Genomic DNA, 21,783 nt, shown 5'->3' with positions numbered 1-21,783 from the left:
AAATGAATTTTCATTTAATGGATTTGTGAATACAACCTTACTTAAAGTTAGGTTAGATTAAGTTAGTAAAGGTCGATCCAAAACGGATCTCACTTGGACAGCTTAGAACGCTGGTCCGTTGTGATACTCCCTAAAGCTGGATCATAAAACCCTTGCAGATCGACAAAATGCTTTGACTTTGTTAAAGATTTGTTGAGACGGCTAATATCAGTTTCGGCTATATCTCTTGGATCTGCGAAGGTAAGAACCAAAACCAATGTTCTCTTTTCTCTCTACTTAATTTGGTTTTATACGCTGGTAGCTAACTCAGCGCTAGTATTACTGCTCCTGCTCCGACAAAAGAGCTTATCTCTACTAAAGAGGCTGCATTTCAGAGCAGTATATCTAGGGTTACCATATTCCCTGATTTGTCAAGGAATTTCCTGATTTTTAGCTTCGGCACTGATACCCTGAATTTCGTGAAAAATGCACTGATTTCCTGGATTCAGTTTTTAGACTCGAAAAATGTTCATATTGACGACAACAAATTGATCGATCAGTTGGCAAATTTAAATAATAAACACACATACCGATATGGTAACCCTAAATATATCTACCACTATCTTATTAGTAGTCGCTTCTGCCAAAGATATTTCTTTGATAGGAAATTAATGAAGCTTATGTTGAGGTTATGTGTTATAATAAAAATATTAAGAAATTTTCATCAGAATCACTTCGCCTTTGGTTTTGGTATTATATTGAATATTTCGTATTTACAAATGTAGGTCTAAAGATGCATTAACATTTCATGTTTTTCAAAGTTCTCTAACTATGAGTTTCTGGGCCTTCCTCGTCTCGTTTTATCAAAGTTTCTACACTAAGTGACTAAATAAATAATTCTAATAAACAAAAAAACACCATAAAATATACAGAATTAATCGCAGATATTACATTGTCAGTTGTAATATTTTTACCCACATTTATTCATACATACATACATAAATATATATGCACTTTGTGGTACTCTGCGGCCAGCAATCGCTTATCGCTGCGGTCAAAGAAAATGATGCGCTCACTTGCTGACATGAAAAGCGAAAGTATTTTTCACACTCAAGTTTGCTGTTGTTGTGGTTGCCTTTTTTTGTTTAGTTTTGTTTTTGTTTTGTGTGTGTTTCTAGTCAATCATGGTAGTTTTGTTCGCAGTTTCGCTGTCCAAGTGGTCATTTGAAAAATCAAAGTAGTTAAGCTGAAAAAATTGTGGCTTTGAAGTATTTTATGCTTTATTTTTTGTTGCGCCGTTCGCTTGTCGATAATAACGGCAAAAGATTTGTTGAAATTATGGCTTAACTTCAATGATTGCGGTTAGCAACGGCATAATGGAGTTGTGTGTGGGATGTAGTAGATATGCACAAACATACATACAAGTAGGTGTGTAGGCAGATTTGGCTGCGGTAGGTACTTATTTAAGTGGAAAAGCTGATTTTGTTTTCTTGTTGCTCTTTTTAAATTTGTGTGTTTCTGGCAAGGACTAACCGATAAATTTTGTAAACCGACTGAAAGAGAAAATATCAGATATCCACGGTGAAGTTAATAAAATGCTTAAAATTCACAAAACGTATTGCACACGTCCATCAAATATTATATGTACATATGTATGGATGCATGAATGCTTTGGGGAAATGCCCCAGCAAACTTCACTTCTAATCTATACATTTTTCTTTTGTATTTATTTATCTAGTTTTTTATGCGCTTTTGCAGTAGAAAGCCTCAACCAAACGAACTGCGTCTAAGCGCCATCAGCACGCAGTTTCTACAATTGCCATGTGCTCCCTGAGCAACATTTTGTTTTGGCGGCTGCCAATTGGCCAAACGCTTTGGGTATACGCATGCGCCACTGTGAAACATGCAAGGAATTTCAATTTTGTTAACTTGGTCATTTCAGCAGCGGCAAATGATTTATGTTTGGGTTTATTTTGTGTGTTTTGTTTTTAATTCTTTGTTGGACATTTTCACTTTTAATTTGATCATGTTTTACTTTTTTCTGAAAAGTATCCGTACAATCATTGTATTTTTATATATAAACTTTTTTTCATATTTTGTTTTATATATTTTTTAATTTATATTATTTTTTTAAGTTTTATTATTTATTTATTTTGAATATTTTTTTTATATTTTTTAATATTTATTTTTTTTTAATTTTTTTTTTTTAATTTTTTTTTTTTTAATATTTTATTATTATTTAATTTCTATTATTTTTTATTTTGAAAGTTTTTTTTCTTAATTTTGAATATTTTTTTTAACTTTTATTAGTTTTTTAAATTTGTTTTTAATTTTACAATAAATTCATTTCAACTTACTTTATAATCTCAATCTAGTACATGGTTGTTAATGTCAGTAGCTTAACTAATCAGTTTAACTCAGCTCAAGCTCAGTTCAAAAAAAGCCAAAGCATGCTTTTAGGCGATGTGAAATAGCAATAGCACAAAAAGGGAAATTATTATTATTATTATTCCCCTTTTATTCAAAATTAAATGTTCGTCTATTTATAGGCAGTGATCTTAACTTCACAGAAATTTGAAATATGTGACACCCTGTGTTGGTAAATTTGAATATTTCAATTTGAAATATTGAATATTTGCAAGATTTGAATTTTTAATTTAATTATTGTACCTTTTCACAGAAAAAGTTTCAACTAATATTTTGCTTGGCAATGTTTCTGGTTAAATTAAAAAAGAAATTTTGACCTTCCATTGCCATTGTAGGTGCTTCTTTGGCCCTTGTTTGTATACTCATAAAGACCATGTATGCCTTCTTCAAGATTTGCGACGAACAAGGATAGTCAAGTTCACATAATCGAAATGCAGCTGGATTATAATCTGGCTAAGGACTGTCCTTTCTGCAACATTTCTTAAATTATTAAGGAATTTTTTTTTTGTTGATTACAACAACAAAAAGCGTACAAAGCGTGCTGCATTTGACCCTAACACGGCTTAAGACGGCATAAACAACGGAGTAGGTGCAGTGGTGTGACTGTGATTTTTTTTTTACTAACGATGATAGACCTTTTTTTCGTATTGAGTCCAATTGTTTTTTTATGTTGACATGCATTCCTGATTAATAACAATACAGTTGCTCCAGCCTCCATATTTACCAGACATGACTCCGTGTGACTTTTTTCTATTTCCACAAATAAAGAGAATCTTGAAGCGACAAAAATTACAGAAATAGCTAAAGGCTATTTTAAAAATCGATTTTGAGAAGTGTTTCCATGACTTGAAGAAGCGCTAGCATAAATATGTATTATAGAAAGCGGCAGACTAAACAATAAATATATTTTGTACGAAAATAAAATTCCTTTTACTTCATATTTTTAAGTTATTTGAATAAGACTTAAAATTAAATCGACCAAGAAGTTGGTGAGCTGCCAGCTCCACCTGCAGGCAATTCCAGACTCAACATCTGCGTAGGCAGCCAAGCAGACATCAAGGCAGTAATCTCGTATCGCATATCGGCCAGATATGTCTTGGGAATCAGTGGAAAGTATTGCCAGAAGAAATCAACTTCACTTCTACTGGGTGAGAGGTCACAAACGCATCGAGGGCAATGAAATAGAGGACGATATTGCCAAGAGTGGTGTTTATTGTTCTACCAGATTAACATAACCTAACCGAAATTTTTAAGGTAAGTAATAGCCCTTGAATGTATAAAACCCGGGTCCGTTCCGGTTACTTAGATCCGACTTTCGTTAGAATGGTTCTTCCCTGAGAAGCTGCTGAACTATCAAAAGCCAGTGCTTGGAAAACTTTTGTATTTGATAAAATATCTTCAAGAAGTTTGATAGAGATTATTGTCAAAGCCAATGCTACATTTTGTGAATAAATTGTTTAGATCAGACCACTGACTTATATCATACCAACCGGCGAAGAAAACTAGCTAGTTAGTTGGCAAAATGATTTTTTTTATTCTATGGGGTTACAGGGGTTTACGGGTTTCTAAAAATCGAATTTTTTTATTGTCTTATTAAATTCTACAACGCCTCAAGAATATTGTCCTAACTTTTCAAGTTATTATAGTTTCGGAGATACAGCTTTGAGAACTTGTGCGCTCGAGGCTAGCTAGGCTAAGTGTGAAGTTTTTAAAAACGTTTTTCCTAGAAACTGTGTTTTTGAAGTGGGTTGGCAAGATTTCTCGAAAACTATTCAACCGATCATCATGAAATTTTACAGGTCTTTGAGTTACAATTCTTCAAGATTTGAACGAATTTTTTTTTTCGGTTACAACTATTTAAAAAAAATAAATTCCGGAAATTTTCTTTTTTTTTTTTTGTATAAGTCTCTGCTAAAAATCCAATTTTCAGTATTTTTTTTCTGCCTTCCTAGTTCTAAGTTAAGGTTTTAACTAAAACACGTATTTTTCACTTTAGATGATCCTGTAAGGACTTATCCTGCCAAAGCGGGCGGATCATTTGTCCAAGTTTAAAATATTTTTTCGAAAAGTTTCAGAATTTCTTTGTTAACAATGTATGTTTGTAACAAAAAAAAATCTAATAAAGTATTTAATTTTTTATATCAAAAAAAAATCTTGAAATAAGGCTTTTTTACCCTAGGAAACCCATGTAACCTCTTAAAGGGTTAGTAGGTTAATAGGGCCTGTTTTTTATCATTTTTTTCATAGAAATTTTTATTCTACAACAGAACTGTTTTCACATATCATGAGCTATATCGTGGAGTGTATAAACACATTTTTTCGGAATTTTTTTATGACATCTGTCGGAGAAGTGGCTGGGTGAATGAGATGCGATTTTTCACTGGCGGACACGATTTCTCATGTTTGGATCATCTGAAACACAAAAACCCAATTTATTCTTAAAAAGTACGTGAATGGTTATCGTCCCTACTAGAATCATGAAAAAATGTTGATAAATAAAAAAGTTATAAACGTTTTTTTTTTTAATTTTTTGTTTTTTTACATTTTGTCATAATATTGTCAATAAATTATAAAAAAATTAATAATCTAGTAGGGACGATAGCCAGGCGTTTTGTGAACATTTAAAAAAATAATTAAGCAAATCTGTTGAGTAGTTCGAGCGGAATCATGTCCGCCAGTTTTAAAAAGTGTGTTTTGAGAAAAACGCGTTTAAAGTTTGAGGTACTGAAAAACCATACAAAGATGAACATAAACGTTGAAAAATTTACATACCCCTAATTATTATTTTTGGGCCTTTTTCGAAACCTTCCAATGGTGAAGTGGGTTTCTACATTAATTCTAAAGGTATAAGGGAACAGAAAGTGCAAAAAAAGTTTGTTTTTGGATAAAAGATTACCCTACTGACCCCTTAATACTCGAATATTTTTAGTACGATTTTTCAAGTGCATATAGTTTTTAAGACACTCTGTCAATACAACAATTTAATTTCGGTTGTCAACTTCAGTGATTTATATTTTAAAAAAATTTCTTAAGGTACGAAAGGATATCATAATTTATGCCAAAAAATTGTTTCCTTCTCAGGCACTAGGTTAGTGACGTTTTAGATAATATTTTCTAAGAGGACCAAAATTCAAATTTTTCGTTCAAGAATAGCACATAAAGAACAATTTCGTATAATTAAATTTTTTTATTTATTTTCCGCTTTATTTGCAATAATTTAAATAATATTCAATGATGAGTAAATGCAACTAAACTTAGCCTTGCAACTTAATATTTAAACGTTTTTAGTGTTTTTGTTGTTGTTTTCTGTTGGATTTATAATATATTTTAATTAATAAATAACACGCATGTGAATTATGACTGAAATATGTTTTTAGAAAACATTTTTCAAAAAAATGCAATTCAGATTAAATTAAATTCCTAAGTACAAAGTACATTATTGCAAATAATATTTGTATATTAAGAACTAAGTTAATAAAATTATTACAAATATATATTATTTTAATATCAAGTCATAACTAAACTATTTTAGATAAATACAGCTTTGAGTTTTTTGTTTTCGTGTTTTTGTTTTTGTTTTTTTTTTTTTAATTAATTAACAACTATTTAAATATCAATGTATGTACAATATGAATAATGCTAACGGTAATATTTTCTGTTATTATTTTACATATAACTAATGAAATATATGTATGTATGTATATAAATAGACAATATGCTTGCTAACAGTATTTTATTTTATTTTTTTAACTTTTTTAAAATTTATTTAAAAATTATTTTAAATCAAAAGCCGACAAATGCTAAAAAATGCGGCTGAAAATTTTTTTTTCTTTTTTTATAAATGTGCATGTTTGTATTTTTATGATTGTCTAAAAAATGTTCAGCACAAAATTATGATTTCATGATTATTTTGTAGCAAAATCACATTTAAAAAATTTTTTTTTTTTAATTTTTTTAAAACTAAAATTTTATTATAAAAAAAAATTTTTTGAACGCATGTGTTTATTGTTGGAAGGTTGTATTCAACAATGGGAAGGGAAAGCGGGAATTCATGCAAGTCGTTGCTTTGATTATAACTGTTAAGCTGCATGGGTGGGGAAGAGGCACACCGTTGTTTGTTTTGGCTATAACCAAAGCACGAGTTTTGCTTTTTCTTAAAATTCACACTCACATACACATAAGAGCGTGTGTGTGGCGTTGAAGTGATAATTGTAAATATTTACTAAACGCATTCCACATTTACCGTTACCTTCTTGCTTGTGGCTCTAAAATTGCTATTAACTGGGCGTTAGTGGGTGTGTGTAGGGGCGAAGGGGAAATAAACTGAATTTGTGCAGTCGGTTAAACTAATAAAATGAAAATATTTAAATACTAAATTCTAAAATCTTCGCTACTCTATAAATACAATACAAACATAATTATGTATTTAGGTATATAATCGTTGTGTGTTTGTTGTTTGTTTGTGCCTTAGAATTGCAGTATTTGATTTATCCAATCTCTAAACTCGGAGATGCGTGTATAAACGCCCGGTTGATTGGCCTCCGCACAACCAATGCCCCAAGAGATGACACCGCCCAGTTGGAAGCGCTTGTCGTCTTCGCGCTGCAGCACCATTGGACCGCCCGAGTCACCTTTTGGCATGAAAAAAAAATTTAATATATATTCATTATTATTTTTTTTTTATAAATTTTATAAAAAAAATATACAAATTTTCGTTTACTCACCTTCACATGAATCGTAGCCGCCCTTTTTCCAGCCCGCGCAGATGAAGATGTGTGGTATGTGTTCGATGAAACCGGCTACGCGATACATGGACTCACAGATTGTGTTGTTGATGACCGGCACAGCAACTTCTTGCAACACGCTTGGCAGTGGGCCGTTTTCGTAGAGTCGCCCCCAGCCGGTGACAAATGCCGTTTGACCAACGAAATCGATGTCACTGTTGGGCACACAAACCGGTATGATGTTGGGTTGGAAGACGACTGGCTCATAGAATCTGAAAGTAAGGCAAAAATGATAAAATTAAATAGGAATTTGTATAATCAAATTTTCGACGATTTTTCGAAATAATAATTGAAGTGGTGCTCTGTTAGGAGAGTTAAGCTAAGTAATGTGTTTAGAACTTGGAAAATATGAGTTATATATTAATTACTGTAATTTTAAAGCTTCGAAAATAACTTTCGAAAAAATATCTAAAAACATATTTTTGTATAGTTTTATTTTACACAATTAAAATTTTTTCATATCAGGCAACTCTGTTTCAAAATTGTTTTACATTAAAAATCCCTCGACTTTTCCGAACGATTTTAACCACATTTTGTTTGAAAAAGTTTTAATATTTTTATCCTTACTTTTGGAAAGGTGGCAACTCTGTTCGTAAATATCTTCAACTTAATTATAATTTCTAAAACTATATTTTTGTTCGATTATATTTGGCAGAGGTGGCAACTCTATTCACAAATACTTTTAACCTCAAAACCTCTCGAACACTTACCGAAACCTTTGCAATAACTCGAAAGGCTTTCTAATACATACATCTGTTTCAAAAATTTTAATGTATCGACTTTCCGGAACGATTTCAACCACCTTTGTTTGAAAAAGTTTTTATATTTTTATCTTTAGTTTTTAAAATGTGGTAACTCCATTCATAATATTTTTTCCAACTTAATGACCTCTCGATTACTTAACGAAACCTTTGCAAATAGTCATTATATTTAGCGCAATTTTAATTTTTTCGTATGTGGCAACTCTGTTTATAACATTTTTTCAGTAAAAATCGTTCAACTTTCTGGAACGATTTTGTCTACATTCTGTTTAAAACGTTTCAATATTGTCCCTTTTACTTTCGGAAAGGTGGCAACGCCATTCATTAATATTTTTCTTCTCGAACATTTAACGAAACCTTTGCGAATAACTGTTGAACGGCTTTCTAAACTATATTTTTGTTTCCTTATATTTGGCACAATTTAAATTTTTTCAAATGTGGCAACTCTGTTTAAAAAAATTTTTAGAGGAAAAATACCTCGATTTTCTGAAATGATATTAAACAACTTTTGTTGCAAAAGTTTTAATATTTTTAGTCTTAGTTTTCGAAAGGTGGCAACTCTGTTCAAAACATTTTTTTAAATAAAAAAAATACTTCGATTTTCTAAAATGATTTTAAACACAATTATGTTGCAAAATTTTATTATTTTTAATCTTACTTTTTGAAAGATGGCAACACTATCAAAACATTTTTTACAATAAATATCTTAGAACTTTCCGTAAAAATTTTAAGTACATTATGTTGCGAAATGTTTTCATATATTTATCCTTACATTTATAAAAGGTGGCAACTCTATCTATAGAATTATCTAGCTTGATAAAATCTCGAGCACTTACCGAAAAGTTTTTTTAATTTATTAAATACATGCAAATTTTGCATTTATTTAAAATTTTTCGATAAGTGGCAACTCTATTCTAAGATTTGTTATATCTTCGAAATGTAATTGTTATCTAAACTCTCGATAAAATTTTTCTAAAATTCTTAAAACTGCTGCACCGCCGAATACCTTACAAACTCTCATATTATTTCCATACTCCCTTGTTTAAGTATTCAAATTTATTTAATCAATTTTAATACTCCCAACTTACTCAATTTTAAGTATCCCCCTTGCACTCACCTCAGCAACGCCAAATCGTATTCGAAAGTTCTCGCATCAAACTGTGGATGAGAGGCCACAATCTGCACACGTCGCTCCTGATAGCCGTAAGGCTCCTCTTCCTCCGCCAGATCGTATTCACCCATGCGCAGCAAGAGATCAGATGGTGGTACACTGAAAGAAATGAAGTGGTTTTATGCATTTAGACTTTGCGCTTAGTTAAAATAAATAATTCTGTTTATAATCTTACTTTTCCACACAATGCGCCGCTGTGATGGCCCAATTTTCATTCAACAGCGCTGCACCACATTTATGCAGATAAGTCGATGTGCGCCACTGTCGCAGAGATATTTGCCATGGCCAACGGCCGAAAGCAGCATTAGAGCCACCCACAATGCGCGGTTCGGGGAACATGCGGCGACCACAAACTGGAAATATAAAAAAAGAATATTAGAAAATGTCATTATATTTTATTTGTGCTTGCATTAATATAAAACTAAGCTAAAAATTCTAAAATACAAGTATCTCTTAAAGCTAGAAATCTTGGATATCATAACGTCACATACTTTCTAAATTTAATAAAAAGTTCACTAAACAAAATCAACAAATAATATATTTTTGCAAACATGTTCTTAAAAATTTTGAAATTTCTGAAACAATTTATAAAGCGAGTTTCTTAAAGATTAGGTAGTATAAGTTCTAAATGGATAACTATCAAACCAGCCGTCAAAACCCTCATTCTATACGGCAAATTTGCTCTCACAAATCATTTTTAGATTAGACTTACAGAGTACAGAATTCCAAAGAGTATGAGAGACTCCCAAGGTCAGTTCTAAAATATCTAGACAAAAATATTACGTACATATGTATATCCAGACAAAAAGCATAAATAGTATTAGCATATCGTTGATTCCTTACAATGTTGTTTCCTTGCAAATGTTGCTAGGGGGACTGTGCTGGACTACATGATGCGTGACACCATCACTTTATTTGAGCCGAAGTGGGTCTGTCACCTAGCCTTCTAGATCATGGGCTTTATCTCAGTAGGGGCTATAACTATTAAGTTGGTCTTAATAACTTCGGTAACAAAGTTATACCAAATTTTAGGACAAATATTGTTCTGGTTCCTCAAAAAGATTTATTTACCAGCTGAACGGAGGGTTTTTATGAAAACCATATTTTTACAAAGTGGACATTTTCATCTATAGCAAATCAGTGCTTAAAAATTGACCCATGATAATGACCAAGTTTTTTGTCACAGATGACTCTGTGCGAAATGCTAAAAGTATATCTTTCATTGACATTAGTCGGTCCCAAGAAAATTTGAAAGGTGGAGTGGGGGGGGAGGAATTCAATTGGCTTGAATAAGCATCCAGGGAAGTAGGAGGAAGAAGTGAACAATATCATCTGAAGGACCCTTCCATCTGAAATGCACTAAATCCATATGAACCCCGGTGACAACACTAGGATTAATAGATGATACGATAAGATTACGCCACGCAGGTGGCAAGCAAGTGGTAATTCACCCACAGCTTTGGCCGTGGCAGGGACCATATTCTGGAGTCTCCAATCTAGCTCACAGGAGAACGAAAAAGTTCACCAACTGTGTTTTCGATAGAAGATGGGAACTCTGTTCTGACGACTGACTGGAGACTGGGGGCCGTAGCGTGCAAACGGCAGATACTGGCTGCTGGACCCAACCCTCAGCACAAGGGTGCCCTCCCAAAAAATAGGAAACCTCCAGAGTCAGGTGAACGACTCTGAATACCTGAAGTTACTAAATGCTCAATATGAGCGAAGCATTAGGTCTTTTGCAAGGGAACGACTGAGCGTAACAGTAATGGATCATCAGTTTCAGAGACCCGTAAGAAGAAAATTAACAGTGATGAAGATGAGGGGAGCAGGAAATTCTACGTGGATGTTACTCGTCACTTCAACTACGCCATAATCGACACTGGCTCACCAGGAGGAAGCATGTAGGCCGAGCAACAACAACTTTGGGGTAGTGCAGTAGACAGACTAAAAACTAGGCAGAAAAGAACTTAGTAAAATTCTAGCGGTCATCGCAGGGCACTTGCCCTTAAGATACCGTCTTCAAAAATGGAAAAAATGGATTCGGTAAAATGTTAATGCGCTGGAATATTACCTATATGAATGCTAAGCCTTCAGTCGGATCAGGCGGGATATATATATGTATTTCCCGGCTCGCAATGCTGCAAAACAAAATCAGTTTTTTATATAAAGTTCACTAAGTTGTTGGATAAGATTTAAATAGGTTACCACTCGGGAGCATACTAGTCTTAACGACGGCCTAAGTGAATGACTCTGCGGTCTGTGGAGTTATGAAAATTTTTATATCTTGAACAGGATAAATTAAGTTGCCTTGAAGTTTGTGAAACACAGAAAGAAACGTCGGATACCTGTTAAAAAATATATACATGCACGTGATCGGATGACGAGGTGAGTCGATTTAGCCATGTCTGACCGTCTGCTTATTATAGTCTCTCAGTTTTTGAGGTGTCGATCTCAGCGCCGCCAATATCGAACCATTATAGAATATAGCTGTCATATAAACTGATCGATCTTTGGAAAAATTTTTATTACGACAAAGTATCTTCACGAAATTTTTCATGGATTATGTCTCAAGACAATACTGTAAACTCCGAACAAAATGATTAGATCGGACCATTATATCATATAGCTTTCAGTCCTTTTGCGGAACTTTTTTTTTATCAGACTCGAGTTCTCTCTTATGGAACTATTTTTTATTTGATAATATATCTTATCGAAATTTACCATAGAGTGCTATACAGGGCATCACTAAAAACTCCGAAGAGATCTTTCAAATCGGACCATAGCATATAGCTACTATATAAACTGTTCCATCAAAAATAAGACAAATACCCTTTCATGTTATAAGAACTGCACCAATGAAGCTATAATACCCAGCTTCGATGAAGCCGATTTAACCTTTTTTGTTTATAGCTACAATATTCAAATTAAAGTCCATCAGGCCATAAATGACTTTACTGGGTAGTAAAAAGAATATTGCTGATATAAAACATGAAAAGCCACTTGATATCCCTACAGGGGTTTTATAAGTGTTATTTGCAATACTTCCATTTGACCTGTTTCCACAAATACCAAATCTCCATGGATAATTACAAACAAATATATACATACATACTATGCAAGCCATATTAATTTCTTTGCTGAGTTTGGTTAGCATTTTACATGCAACATGTGGCATGCAGCAAGCATATTTATGTCATATGAACATCCATATATATATATACATATATGTGAGTGTATGCATGTGTGTTGCAGAGGCCAAAATGTCGACAGAAATGCAGACAAGCGGATTGTAAACCGTTGGCATTTTCATAATCAATTAACCTTATCTGCTGCATTAACGATTGCAACCGAACACCGTAGCCTGGTTTACAGTTAACGCGAAGGAGCGCCGATAAATGCGGCAAAAATAAGAAAGAAGAAAAATCAAATTTTTTAATTTGCGCACAGGCGTATGCAAGCGGCTTTTGCAGACACGCAGCAAAAGCTTTTCTGCATTTCGGTGTGTGTGTGTGTGTGCGCATGCGTGAGTGCGTGCCATCAGCAGATTTTGTGCCACAAATGGCGCGACTCGCGGGTCAAATGTGCGTATAACTCATGCGATTTTTATTTTGCCACTTTTTTTCTTTGCAAGCAATGCAATGTTACAGTGGCGTGCAGCTGAGAGTGCATGATTTTGCATTCGCCATCGGCTATTTAAGTCAATGTACCAACGGCTGTGCGACGTCTTCGCTGACTCAAATGACCAACGGCCATCGTCAGGCAATCAACGAACCAAGCGAATGTCTGACTGACCGATTTGTGTTTTAAGGCAATTATCTTGATGCAAGACGACCGCCAGCTGTGTGTGTTGAATGACCACGAAGTTTATTGGCGGCGAAAAACACACACACGTCCCGCATGTGAGATAGCCGTGTAATCGTACAAAAGCCAAACGTCGTGAAAATATCAATACGTACATACATACATACAAAAGCACATTCGTTCGTTGGATTGCAGCTTTAATGTTTGCGCCTGCGCGTAGCCACCATTGCTGTAGCAAGTTGCATTCGCGCCATCAGACAGATAAACCGACGCGTGTGCAGTGTATGCAGCGCTGCTGGAACAGGTTGAGTGCAGAATATTGCAAATAGTTGTTTACGATGCCCATGAGCAGCATATGCACGGCTGCAGCGGCCAAAGTCAAGGTTTATTGGACCAACTTCATATGTAAGTGGAACTCGCAGAAATTTTTGCTTGCAATTTGCTTTTGTTGTTACGTTTATTTGACTAGCGGTCTTTGGCGTTCATTGCTGTTCAACGAATGAAATTTAGAGTTTGTGGAGGGCCGAGCATTTGCCGTACAATATTTTTGTTTGTGTTTCATGCTTGCTTGGGTGACGATATTCAAAATTTGTCAAAAGTAATGTTAAATTTTTGCATTTTTCTACTTCTGCTCTTGCAATTTTCGGTTATATATGGTCACCAAAAATCGAAATTGGATTTTTCTTTTGCTTACGATTCACTGCATCATATTAAATATATGTGTACATCAAATTTTAAGCTTCAGCTATTAGATATAACCAATATATAACCACTATGTAACCAATTTATAACCGTTTATCATAACCATTTTATAACCAAAGCTCATATTTAGTTTCAATAGGAGGGTATAATAGCCAATATATAACCTTTTATTACCAAATCTCAACTTCTGTCTCAATATGAGTGTATGATAACCATTTTATAACCAAAACTCAAATTTTGTTTCAATAAGTGTGGTATGCTACGCTACTGGCTTTTATAAAGTTACTACTTTGAACTACTACTTACTTGAAATTTTGTTAAAAACTCAATCAATACTTAGTGTTTGCTTATTAATGATTTTTGCTAAGGCTCAAAGCAACAAAAATCAAAGCAAAAGTGAGCACACAGTCCAACATTACCCATATTTATTCCTGCTATTAAGTTTGCAACGGAATTTTTAACACCAAGAAGGAAATGTCGGAAACCCTATAAATATATTTCTAAATGAACAGCGTGACGTTCTGCGGCGATCTAGCCATATGCGTCTGTCTGTATGTCCGTTTATCTGTATATACGCAAAATAATCACTCAATTTTTGAGATATCCATCTGGAATTTTTTTCGTTTTTTTTTCTACGTTGCTCATTTGTCGGAATCGCCGACACCTAACCTTGTTGCATACAGCTGTCATATCAACTGACCGATCAAAGCCAAGGTGAAAATCTTTTAAGCTATAGGAAGTAGAGCTGTTGAGAATATTATAGCTGGGGTGCAGCGGAAATTTTTTTTTAATTGTTTTCTATACCATAGTTTAAAAAAATACATTCTCTGATAAAGAAATGTGGTTTTCAAGAGGAAATAAATTTCATATAATTTAGTGTTATGGCTTAAATTATAGATTTTCTTAAAGATAAGGGTTTGTTATTATGTTTTAAAAATAATTTCAAGGTAGTGACCGCAGCGGCTAACTGAAATAAATTCCATCCGAGATGCACACTTTTCGACCATTTGTCAGCAATTCGGGATTATGCTCTCCCAAGCCGTTAATCGTCTCGGGCTTATCTCCATAGTACAGCAACTTCACATAAAATCGTCAATCGGTGTTAATTCGCACTACCTTGGAGATCACACAAGCCCAGCGAGATAATGCGCACGGCAAGAATATCCTTCAATATAATGGGTAGTCAAAAAGTCTTTTCGTATTTCTAATCATACTTCAACTCATTTTTTTTTAATATTTATACTAATAAATAAATAAACAAATATGTAGCATTTTGGTCGACCACTTTGACCACAATGTGATTGGTAGCATAGGATATATACGACAGACTTTTTCGACTACCCAATATTGTTTGTTTCTTGGTTGTATGGCATTTAGAGTCATCTTATTGGAACCAAAGGTTGTCCACATGAACATCCTACAATGGAATACGCATGGAAAAGTCATTAATCATGGCAATATAGCTCTCCCCATTGACGGTATCATTATGGCAGGCTTCATTTTTGAAGATTTATGAACCAAAGATTCCCTCTGCTCATATGTAGATCACATCAAGAAGTGACCATTTGTGCATGGAACAGCTCTTCAACAATGACTTTTGAATTATTATTACTTCAAATGCGACAATTATATTAATAATAATATAATAATAACGTACTCATTCGGTTAAAAGTGAGCTACATCGCTGAACAAAATTTTCTTGTTTAAATTTGGATTGGTGGTCATTTCGTTTTGAGCCCTTCCACCCAACGTATGACACACTTCTTATTATACCGGGTTTTCCAAGAGGGATTATGACTACTAAATGTCGTTTTGGCTATTTTTAATATGTCCTCAACTGCAATTTTTCTCATTGTATTCAGTAAAGTTTACAATTTCATCATGGAAAGATATACGCAAGAACAACGTTTACAAATTATTCATTTTTATTATTAAAATAATCGTTCTCCAGATGCAACTTTTCGTGCGCGTTTGCTATTTTATGGTCATACTAATCGTCAACCTGTGCTCGCTATTCGTCGAATTGTTCAAAATTTCGAGCGTATATTTTCTTTACATAATGTTCAATTGCCAATAAGATAAATAATTGTTTGAAGTAAAGAAAATATTGCATCCGTTCAGGTAAGTGTTGCAGAAGGCCGGAATTTGTCCATTCCAAGACGTTCTCAAGAATTGGGACTGCCTCAAAACACAACCTGGCGGATTTTGAGAAAGGATTTTAACTTACATCCATATAAAATTGTTCTCACCCCAAGAGCTGAGGCCATAGGACCACCGTAAACGTCGTAAATTTGCTAATTTTTTCTTAGAACAACTTAAAAACGTTAAAGATTGTTTTAAGAAAATCATCTTCTACGATGAGGCTCAATTTCATGTAAGTGGTGTGTTAAATAAAAAAAACTGACGATTGTGGTGTGAAGAAATCGCACTAATTATTTATCAACAAGCATTACATTCACCTAAATTGACAATTTGTTGCGAGTTTTTGGAGTTTGGAATCATCGGTCTGTACTTATTTAAATGAAATGGTGACACCGTTGCTGTCAAGGAGGGGTTAGATCGATTTGATAACCAACTTTTTATGGGGCAATTGAAAGAAGTTGATCTTGACAACATCTGGCACCAACAAGACGGGCCTACGTGCCACACAGCACGTGCAACAACGAATTATTGCGAGAAAAGTTTGGAAATTTGATTATTTAAAGAAATTGTGACATTAAAGGCCTCCAAGGAGTTCTGATTTAACATCATTAGACTACTTCGTTACTGCAAACGAAGTCGTGGAGGCCAATTGAATTATGTTATATACAGAACTTAACTGTTCGATTGTACTTCACAGTATATAAAAAGATTTTAATTACTTTAACATTGAGTGCGGATTTTCTCTAAAGAAATCATATCACTCTTATTGGAAAATCTCAAACAAAATATGAGAGATGAAATATCAACCAACGACAAGCTGTCACGATAATGACAGAGGTGAAAATGCCAGTAATACAGAATTGAGCTGCTAACAGTTAGGATATAGTTCCTGTCCTATTCTGTGTCGGAGATATCAAAACTTAGATCATAGGCAAGCTATAAGCAATATTTCGCTGAGGGATGCTACATCAGAAAAATTAGAATAAATGACGGAATGTGTAATGGTTCAACACTTCTTTTTGACTATTTCATGGTATTCAAATGGTCAAATGATTTTATTTATATTATGCCACTATACTGAGAGGTTGAATGATTCTTATAAAGTATACAACTTTTCAACTTGATCAACATAAAATAGGAAAATTTACTGGATGTTTGTATACTTTGAAAAGTCGAAAAAGATATAACTTACTAACAGCATAAGTCTGTTGCCATTGTCTAGTGTGCGCTGAACAACATTTTCATTAAAAGTGAAATAAAAACGTGAAAATAATAGCTAAGCGCCCTTATTACTTTTCCAAAAATAAATCACTTCAAATCTATTTCCAGTAGCGCAAATGGGGTTAAGTGACGCACGCTTACACGTGGCGCCTCTACAATGGATTTTACAAATCTCTTACCCTCGCCAATTAAGCGCAAGGGAAAATTAAGTCAGTCGCCACACGATATCAAGCCACTTTATTTGCCATGCTGTATAAATGCCTTGTCTACTGTTGGCGTGCGGCAAATGAAACTTGTTCCTACTGCAGTGCCAAATGCTTCTTAAGCAACAACAAGCAGCTAAAGCACGACGAACAAAATGCCAGCGAACAAAAGCAACGGAAGAAAGAAGCGCAAATAAAGGAGTGCCTAAACGAATGTAACCTGTAATTTGCTACCAACAAAGCCAAAAATAAACGCCAGCAACAATGGCAACATTATCGACTGCACCTTGAGCCTTGCCATATCCAAGCGCTTCAACTTCTTGCAGCACGGCTAAAGTACCAAAGTACAAGCATGCAGCTATGTTTCGTGCGCGAAAGGCCACAAGCGGAAGCGCCAACAACAATGTACGAAAATAGAAGAACATGGCACGTTTTGCAAAAAGAAAAAAAAAAAAAAAACACAAAAAGAAAGACTCTGTAAGCAGTAGACTCATCATGCGTTCTTGCAGCATGTGCTGGCGTTCGTGCGGCACATGACTGTTGCAAGTATCGCTCGTAAATAGAGTGAAGTGCAGCACGTTTGCTCGCCTCGACCTTGATGTGGACCTTCAAACCGTTCTATTTGGCGCAGAAAATCAAGGCTGACGAAGGAGTCAGTGACCCTTTCGGTTTGAAGCGCTTAAAAATACCGTGATAATACATATTACTTACATATCGGTTGTAAGTGTTGTAAGTGTCTTGGCTTCATGTCGTTCGGTGCCGTTTTTTGTGTTTATCAATTCCAAGTGCTCAGTGAACTCGCGCCGGCGCACTCCTCGCACGAATTTCCTGTCGCTCTGTTTGACTCACTCAAATGTCAACTCGAATTATTCGCATTTAAAACGGAGTAAATTAATTTTACTGTCATTTGCGGTAAATTTGCGTTTACTTCACTTTCGTAAGCCGCTTTTCAGGCGAAATCAAAAAATCAAAATGATTTCCTTATTGAATCCAAAGCGTGACTAAGTGCAGTCAGTTTAGCTTGTTTAACCATAACTTGACGTATTGAATTCGGTTTCGAAAAATTTTTTTTTTGAGAAGTTCAACCTTTGTTTATGATATCCGATTTATGGTCTACATAATCGACCAAGTTTTGATGCAAGTTTCGCATGTATATTATTATGCGTACAGTGCTACGAAAATTGAATTGCCTGCAACATGGAAGATTTTACGCGTACAAGAGATTCCACACAATAAGTGAATTAATATTGATCGGTTAGTTTGTATGTCAGCTGTATGCTATATTAGTCCGATCTTAATAATTTTTTTCAGAAGTTATATTTCTTGGATAATCCATAACAAATTTCGAGAAGATATCTCTTCAAAATAAAAAAAGATGTTTGTATAACACACATGATATTGATGAGCTCAGTTTGTATTGATGGCCAAGATCTGCGATTTAACGCCTTTAGACTATTTTTTGTGGGGCTACGTCAAGTCTAAAGTCTACAGAAATAAGCCAGCTAACTATTCCGCTTTCGGGAAGTTCTATTGACATGCTCGAAAATGTAAAATTGGACTTTCCGAATGGGCTTTAAATGAAATTATCTTCAAAAAGTAACACACACAAATATTTTATGCGTTTTTTTTAAAAAAAGTTATCAAGCTCGATATAAGTATGCTCTGCATGGCCTCTATATATTCTAGTCCTCCGCTTTCGGCGGTTCTGACAAATGAGCGGCTTCTTCAGTAATCTGTTGAGAAATATTGGCGTATGAGTATGCTCTCAGCGCAAGTGTGATTAAGGCACTGTAGAAAAGGAACGTGACGGATCCAGTATGCAGTAAACTCTATCCATTTGCTGAAACCACTGTGGCGGAGAGTAGGATTCGTCTTGGCACTACTAGGGGTTGCCTACAGGGTGGAGTTCTATCCCTCCTGCTATGGAGCCTAGTAATAGATAGCTCCTTGAGAACCACCAAGGAACTAATGCTATGCAGACGCCTAGCCGTCAGATCGTGGGGCTGCAAGCCAGGTATCATAGGATGGCTGTATACCATGATCGCAAGGTCTATTGTCACTTGTGGAGCGGTTGCTTGAGAATCTAAGGCAACACTGTCCTCTATCCATACCAATGGCACATTTTCCGAGCATCATTCAAGCAGAAGCCTTTGTTATAAGTCAGTGCGCAGAACTTAATCTCCACCGCAACTATCGCAACTAGTGTATCACTATATTTAGCGATAGTTAAGCGGCACTAAAAGCGATCTCAGCGTATGTGGTTAAATCATTTTTAGTGGAGAACTGTATAGAAAGGCTGAACCGCCTATCAATGTGTAACTGGGTACACTTAATCTGGGTGCCGTAACATAAAGGGGTAGCCGCCAATGAGCTAACCGACGAACTAGCTCGCTCCGCGGCAACGTCCAGGATGATAGGGCAAGAACCAGATGTGTAACAGGTACCCTAAATATGCTTGTATTTACTTTGATTGCCTTTTATGTTTCGGGATTTGAAAATCCTACTGCTGTAATCTCGAAACTCACAACTCTACCCTAAAGTTTGACCTTTATGATGGTACGCATACCCAGAACATTTAGACATACAAGCGCTATTTTGTTGTTTACAGTAGCTTAACATATTCATCTGGGCCAAATAGCTTTAGCGATTAGTTTTACAACTGGAGTGATGGACAGGACATGATGCACTTAAATAAATTTTTAACGATATTGCTCCATCAAGGACCAGTGTTTATCGTTGGTATGATGAATCCAATCGAGATCATAGATTTGACTGTAAAAAAAAAGTTTAACGTTGGATGCTGCACAAAGAACGGCTCGTGTTGATTTGTCTAGTGAAATTTAATAAGGATGCTTCGAAATACGTATATGACAAAGTGGCAGGTGATGAATCGCAGATTTACGCCTATGAGCCCGGAAGTAAACATCAGTTGACTTCATGAGTGTTTCAAGATGAGCCAAATCCAACAAAGTTTTTCGCGTGGGAATCATTTCCAAGAATGGTTATCTTTGTTTTATTTTTCGATAAACTTTTCATGGCGCAACAATAAAATAGAAATCGAAAAAAGCAACCGTTGAAGACATGCCCCTCCTCAAAATTTCAATGCAAGCTCTCACACATCGACTGAAACATCTGCTTTTTGAGTTATCCTCCATAAAGTTCTGAATCGGCACTTAAATACTTCTTTTTGTGCCTGTACGTAAAAAATAAATTAAGAATTCAAGTTTACTGACACCTGACAATGCGTTAGACGCCTTCAAAACGCATGTTTTGGAGAAATCTCAATCAGAGTGGCAAAAGTTCCTCGACGATTGGCTCAGACGAACGCAACAATGCAGATATCTAAGTGTATCTTAGTGAAGATTCTTAAAAACAATAAAGGGATTTTCTATGATCATTATTTGTTTTTGTTCTCTAATTTCGAAATATAAAAGGCAACGCTCGTATATCAACAATTTCCGCTCATTTAGAAGGTTTATGAAAACACTGTGTTTCCTGAAGCAAATATGCCTATAACTAAATCAGTCAGTTGAAAATTTAACCCGAAATAAGTGAGATTTAAATTATTATTATTATTTTTGCGAAAAGGGTTACCTTGTTAATTAGATATAACCTGTTATTCCTGACAACAACAAAACATTTGTTTTGTTTTTATAATACTGTATAACTAGAAATAAATAAATCGTTAACAAGAATCACTCACTTTGTCTGTAATCCATGCCTTCCAGCGAATTCACCGGCGCCGATGTCGAAGACGACAATGTGGCATTAAAATCTTCGGTGCTATAATCGGTGGTGCCAAAGATGCCACTGCCAGTGGTGGAGAAACCTTCAGTGCTTTGCTCGGCGCTCGCTGTTGATGACGCTGTTTCTTCCACTACTTCAATGGGTGACTCAGTTGTTGTTGTAGTGGTGGTGGTTGTTGAGGTGCTTGTTGTTGACGGTATTGTGGGCTTGGGTTTCGGTTTCGCCGTTGTTGTTGTCGTTGTGGTTGTGGATGTGCTCGTACTACTCGGCGTAGTCGTCGTGCTCGGCGCTGGACTCTCCGTCGTCTTAGTTGGCTTCGGTTTGGGTGGCCGCGTGCTCATCACCGACGATGGACGTTCTGGTTTGGGCATAATTGAGGTTATGTTACTCATAATTTCACTAATACTGGTTGAAACGGATATCATGGTGCTGGTGATGGGTGGCGATGATGTCGTGAAAACTGACAACAAAAACAATTATTTCAAATATGCAGTAAGCAATTTAGTTAGCGTTCTTTGTGGGATTAAAAATAGTTAAAAGCGACGTTTGATACTTCTTTCTATTTACAAATGTTTGTCTTTAAAAAGAAAAATACCTAAAAACAAATCATTTATTAAAACAATAAACGACAAACTTCAAATAACTGCGTCTCCGCATTACTGAGATTTTCACTAAAAATTTAAAAATAATAATTTATACAATTATTATTAACATAATTTAACTAAATTCCAATACAAAAATTAAAATAAAACAGTTTTGCACTTACTTTTCGTCAGACATCGTAGTTAAATGCAGTAAACAATTTTTTGATAGAAATTATGTATGACAGTTGATAGAAGTGTTGC

At 34.9% G+C, this 21,783-nt stretch overlaps 1 protein-coding gene across 1 annotated transcript in view; it reads right to left on the bottom strand.

The window, feature by feature from the left end:
• Positions 1-6,873: 6,873 nt before the first annotated feature.
• Positions 6,874-21,783, bottom strand: part of LOC126755446 (serine proteinase stubble) — a 33,356-nt gene continuing 18,446 nt past the window's right edge. The window contains exons 5-9 of the mRNA XM_050468023.1: positions 20,895-21,398; positions 9,298-9,475; positions 9,069-9,221; positions 7,131-7,402; positions 6,874-7,037 (exon numbers count right to left, since the gene is read on the bottom strand). Coding sequence (XP_050323980.1) covers positions 6,874-7,037; positions 7,131-7,402; positions 9,069-9,221; positions 9,298-9,475; positions 20,895-21,398 — 1,271 coding nt within the window. The remainder of the gene's footprint in view (positions 7,038-7,130; positions 7,403-9,068; positions 9,222-9,297; positions 9,476-20,894; positions 21,399-21,783) is intronic.

Source organism: Bactrocera neohumeralis, chromosome 4, assembly GCF_024586455.1.
Source record: "Bactrocera neohumeralis isolate Rockhampton chromosome 4, APGP_CSIRO_Bneo_wtdbg2-racon-allhic-juicebox.fasta_v2, whole genome shotgun sequence".
Lineage (NCBI taxonomy): Eukaryota > Metazoa > Arthropoda > Insecta > Diptera > Tephritidae > Bactrocera > Bactrocera neohumeralis.
This window is presented reverse-complemented; position numbering and strand designations above follow the sequence as displayed.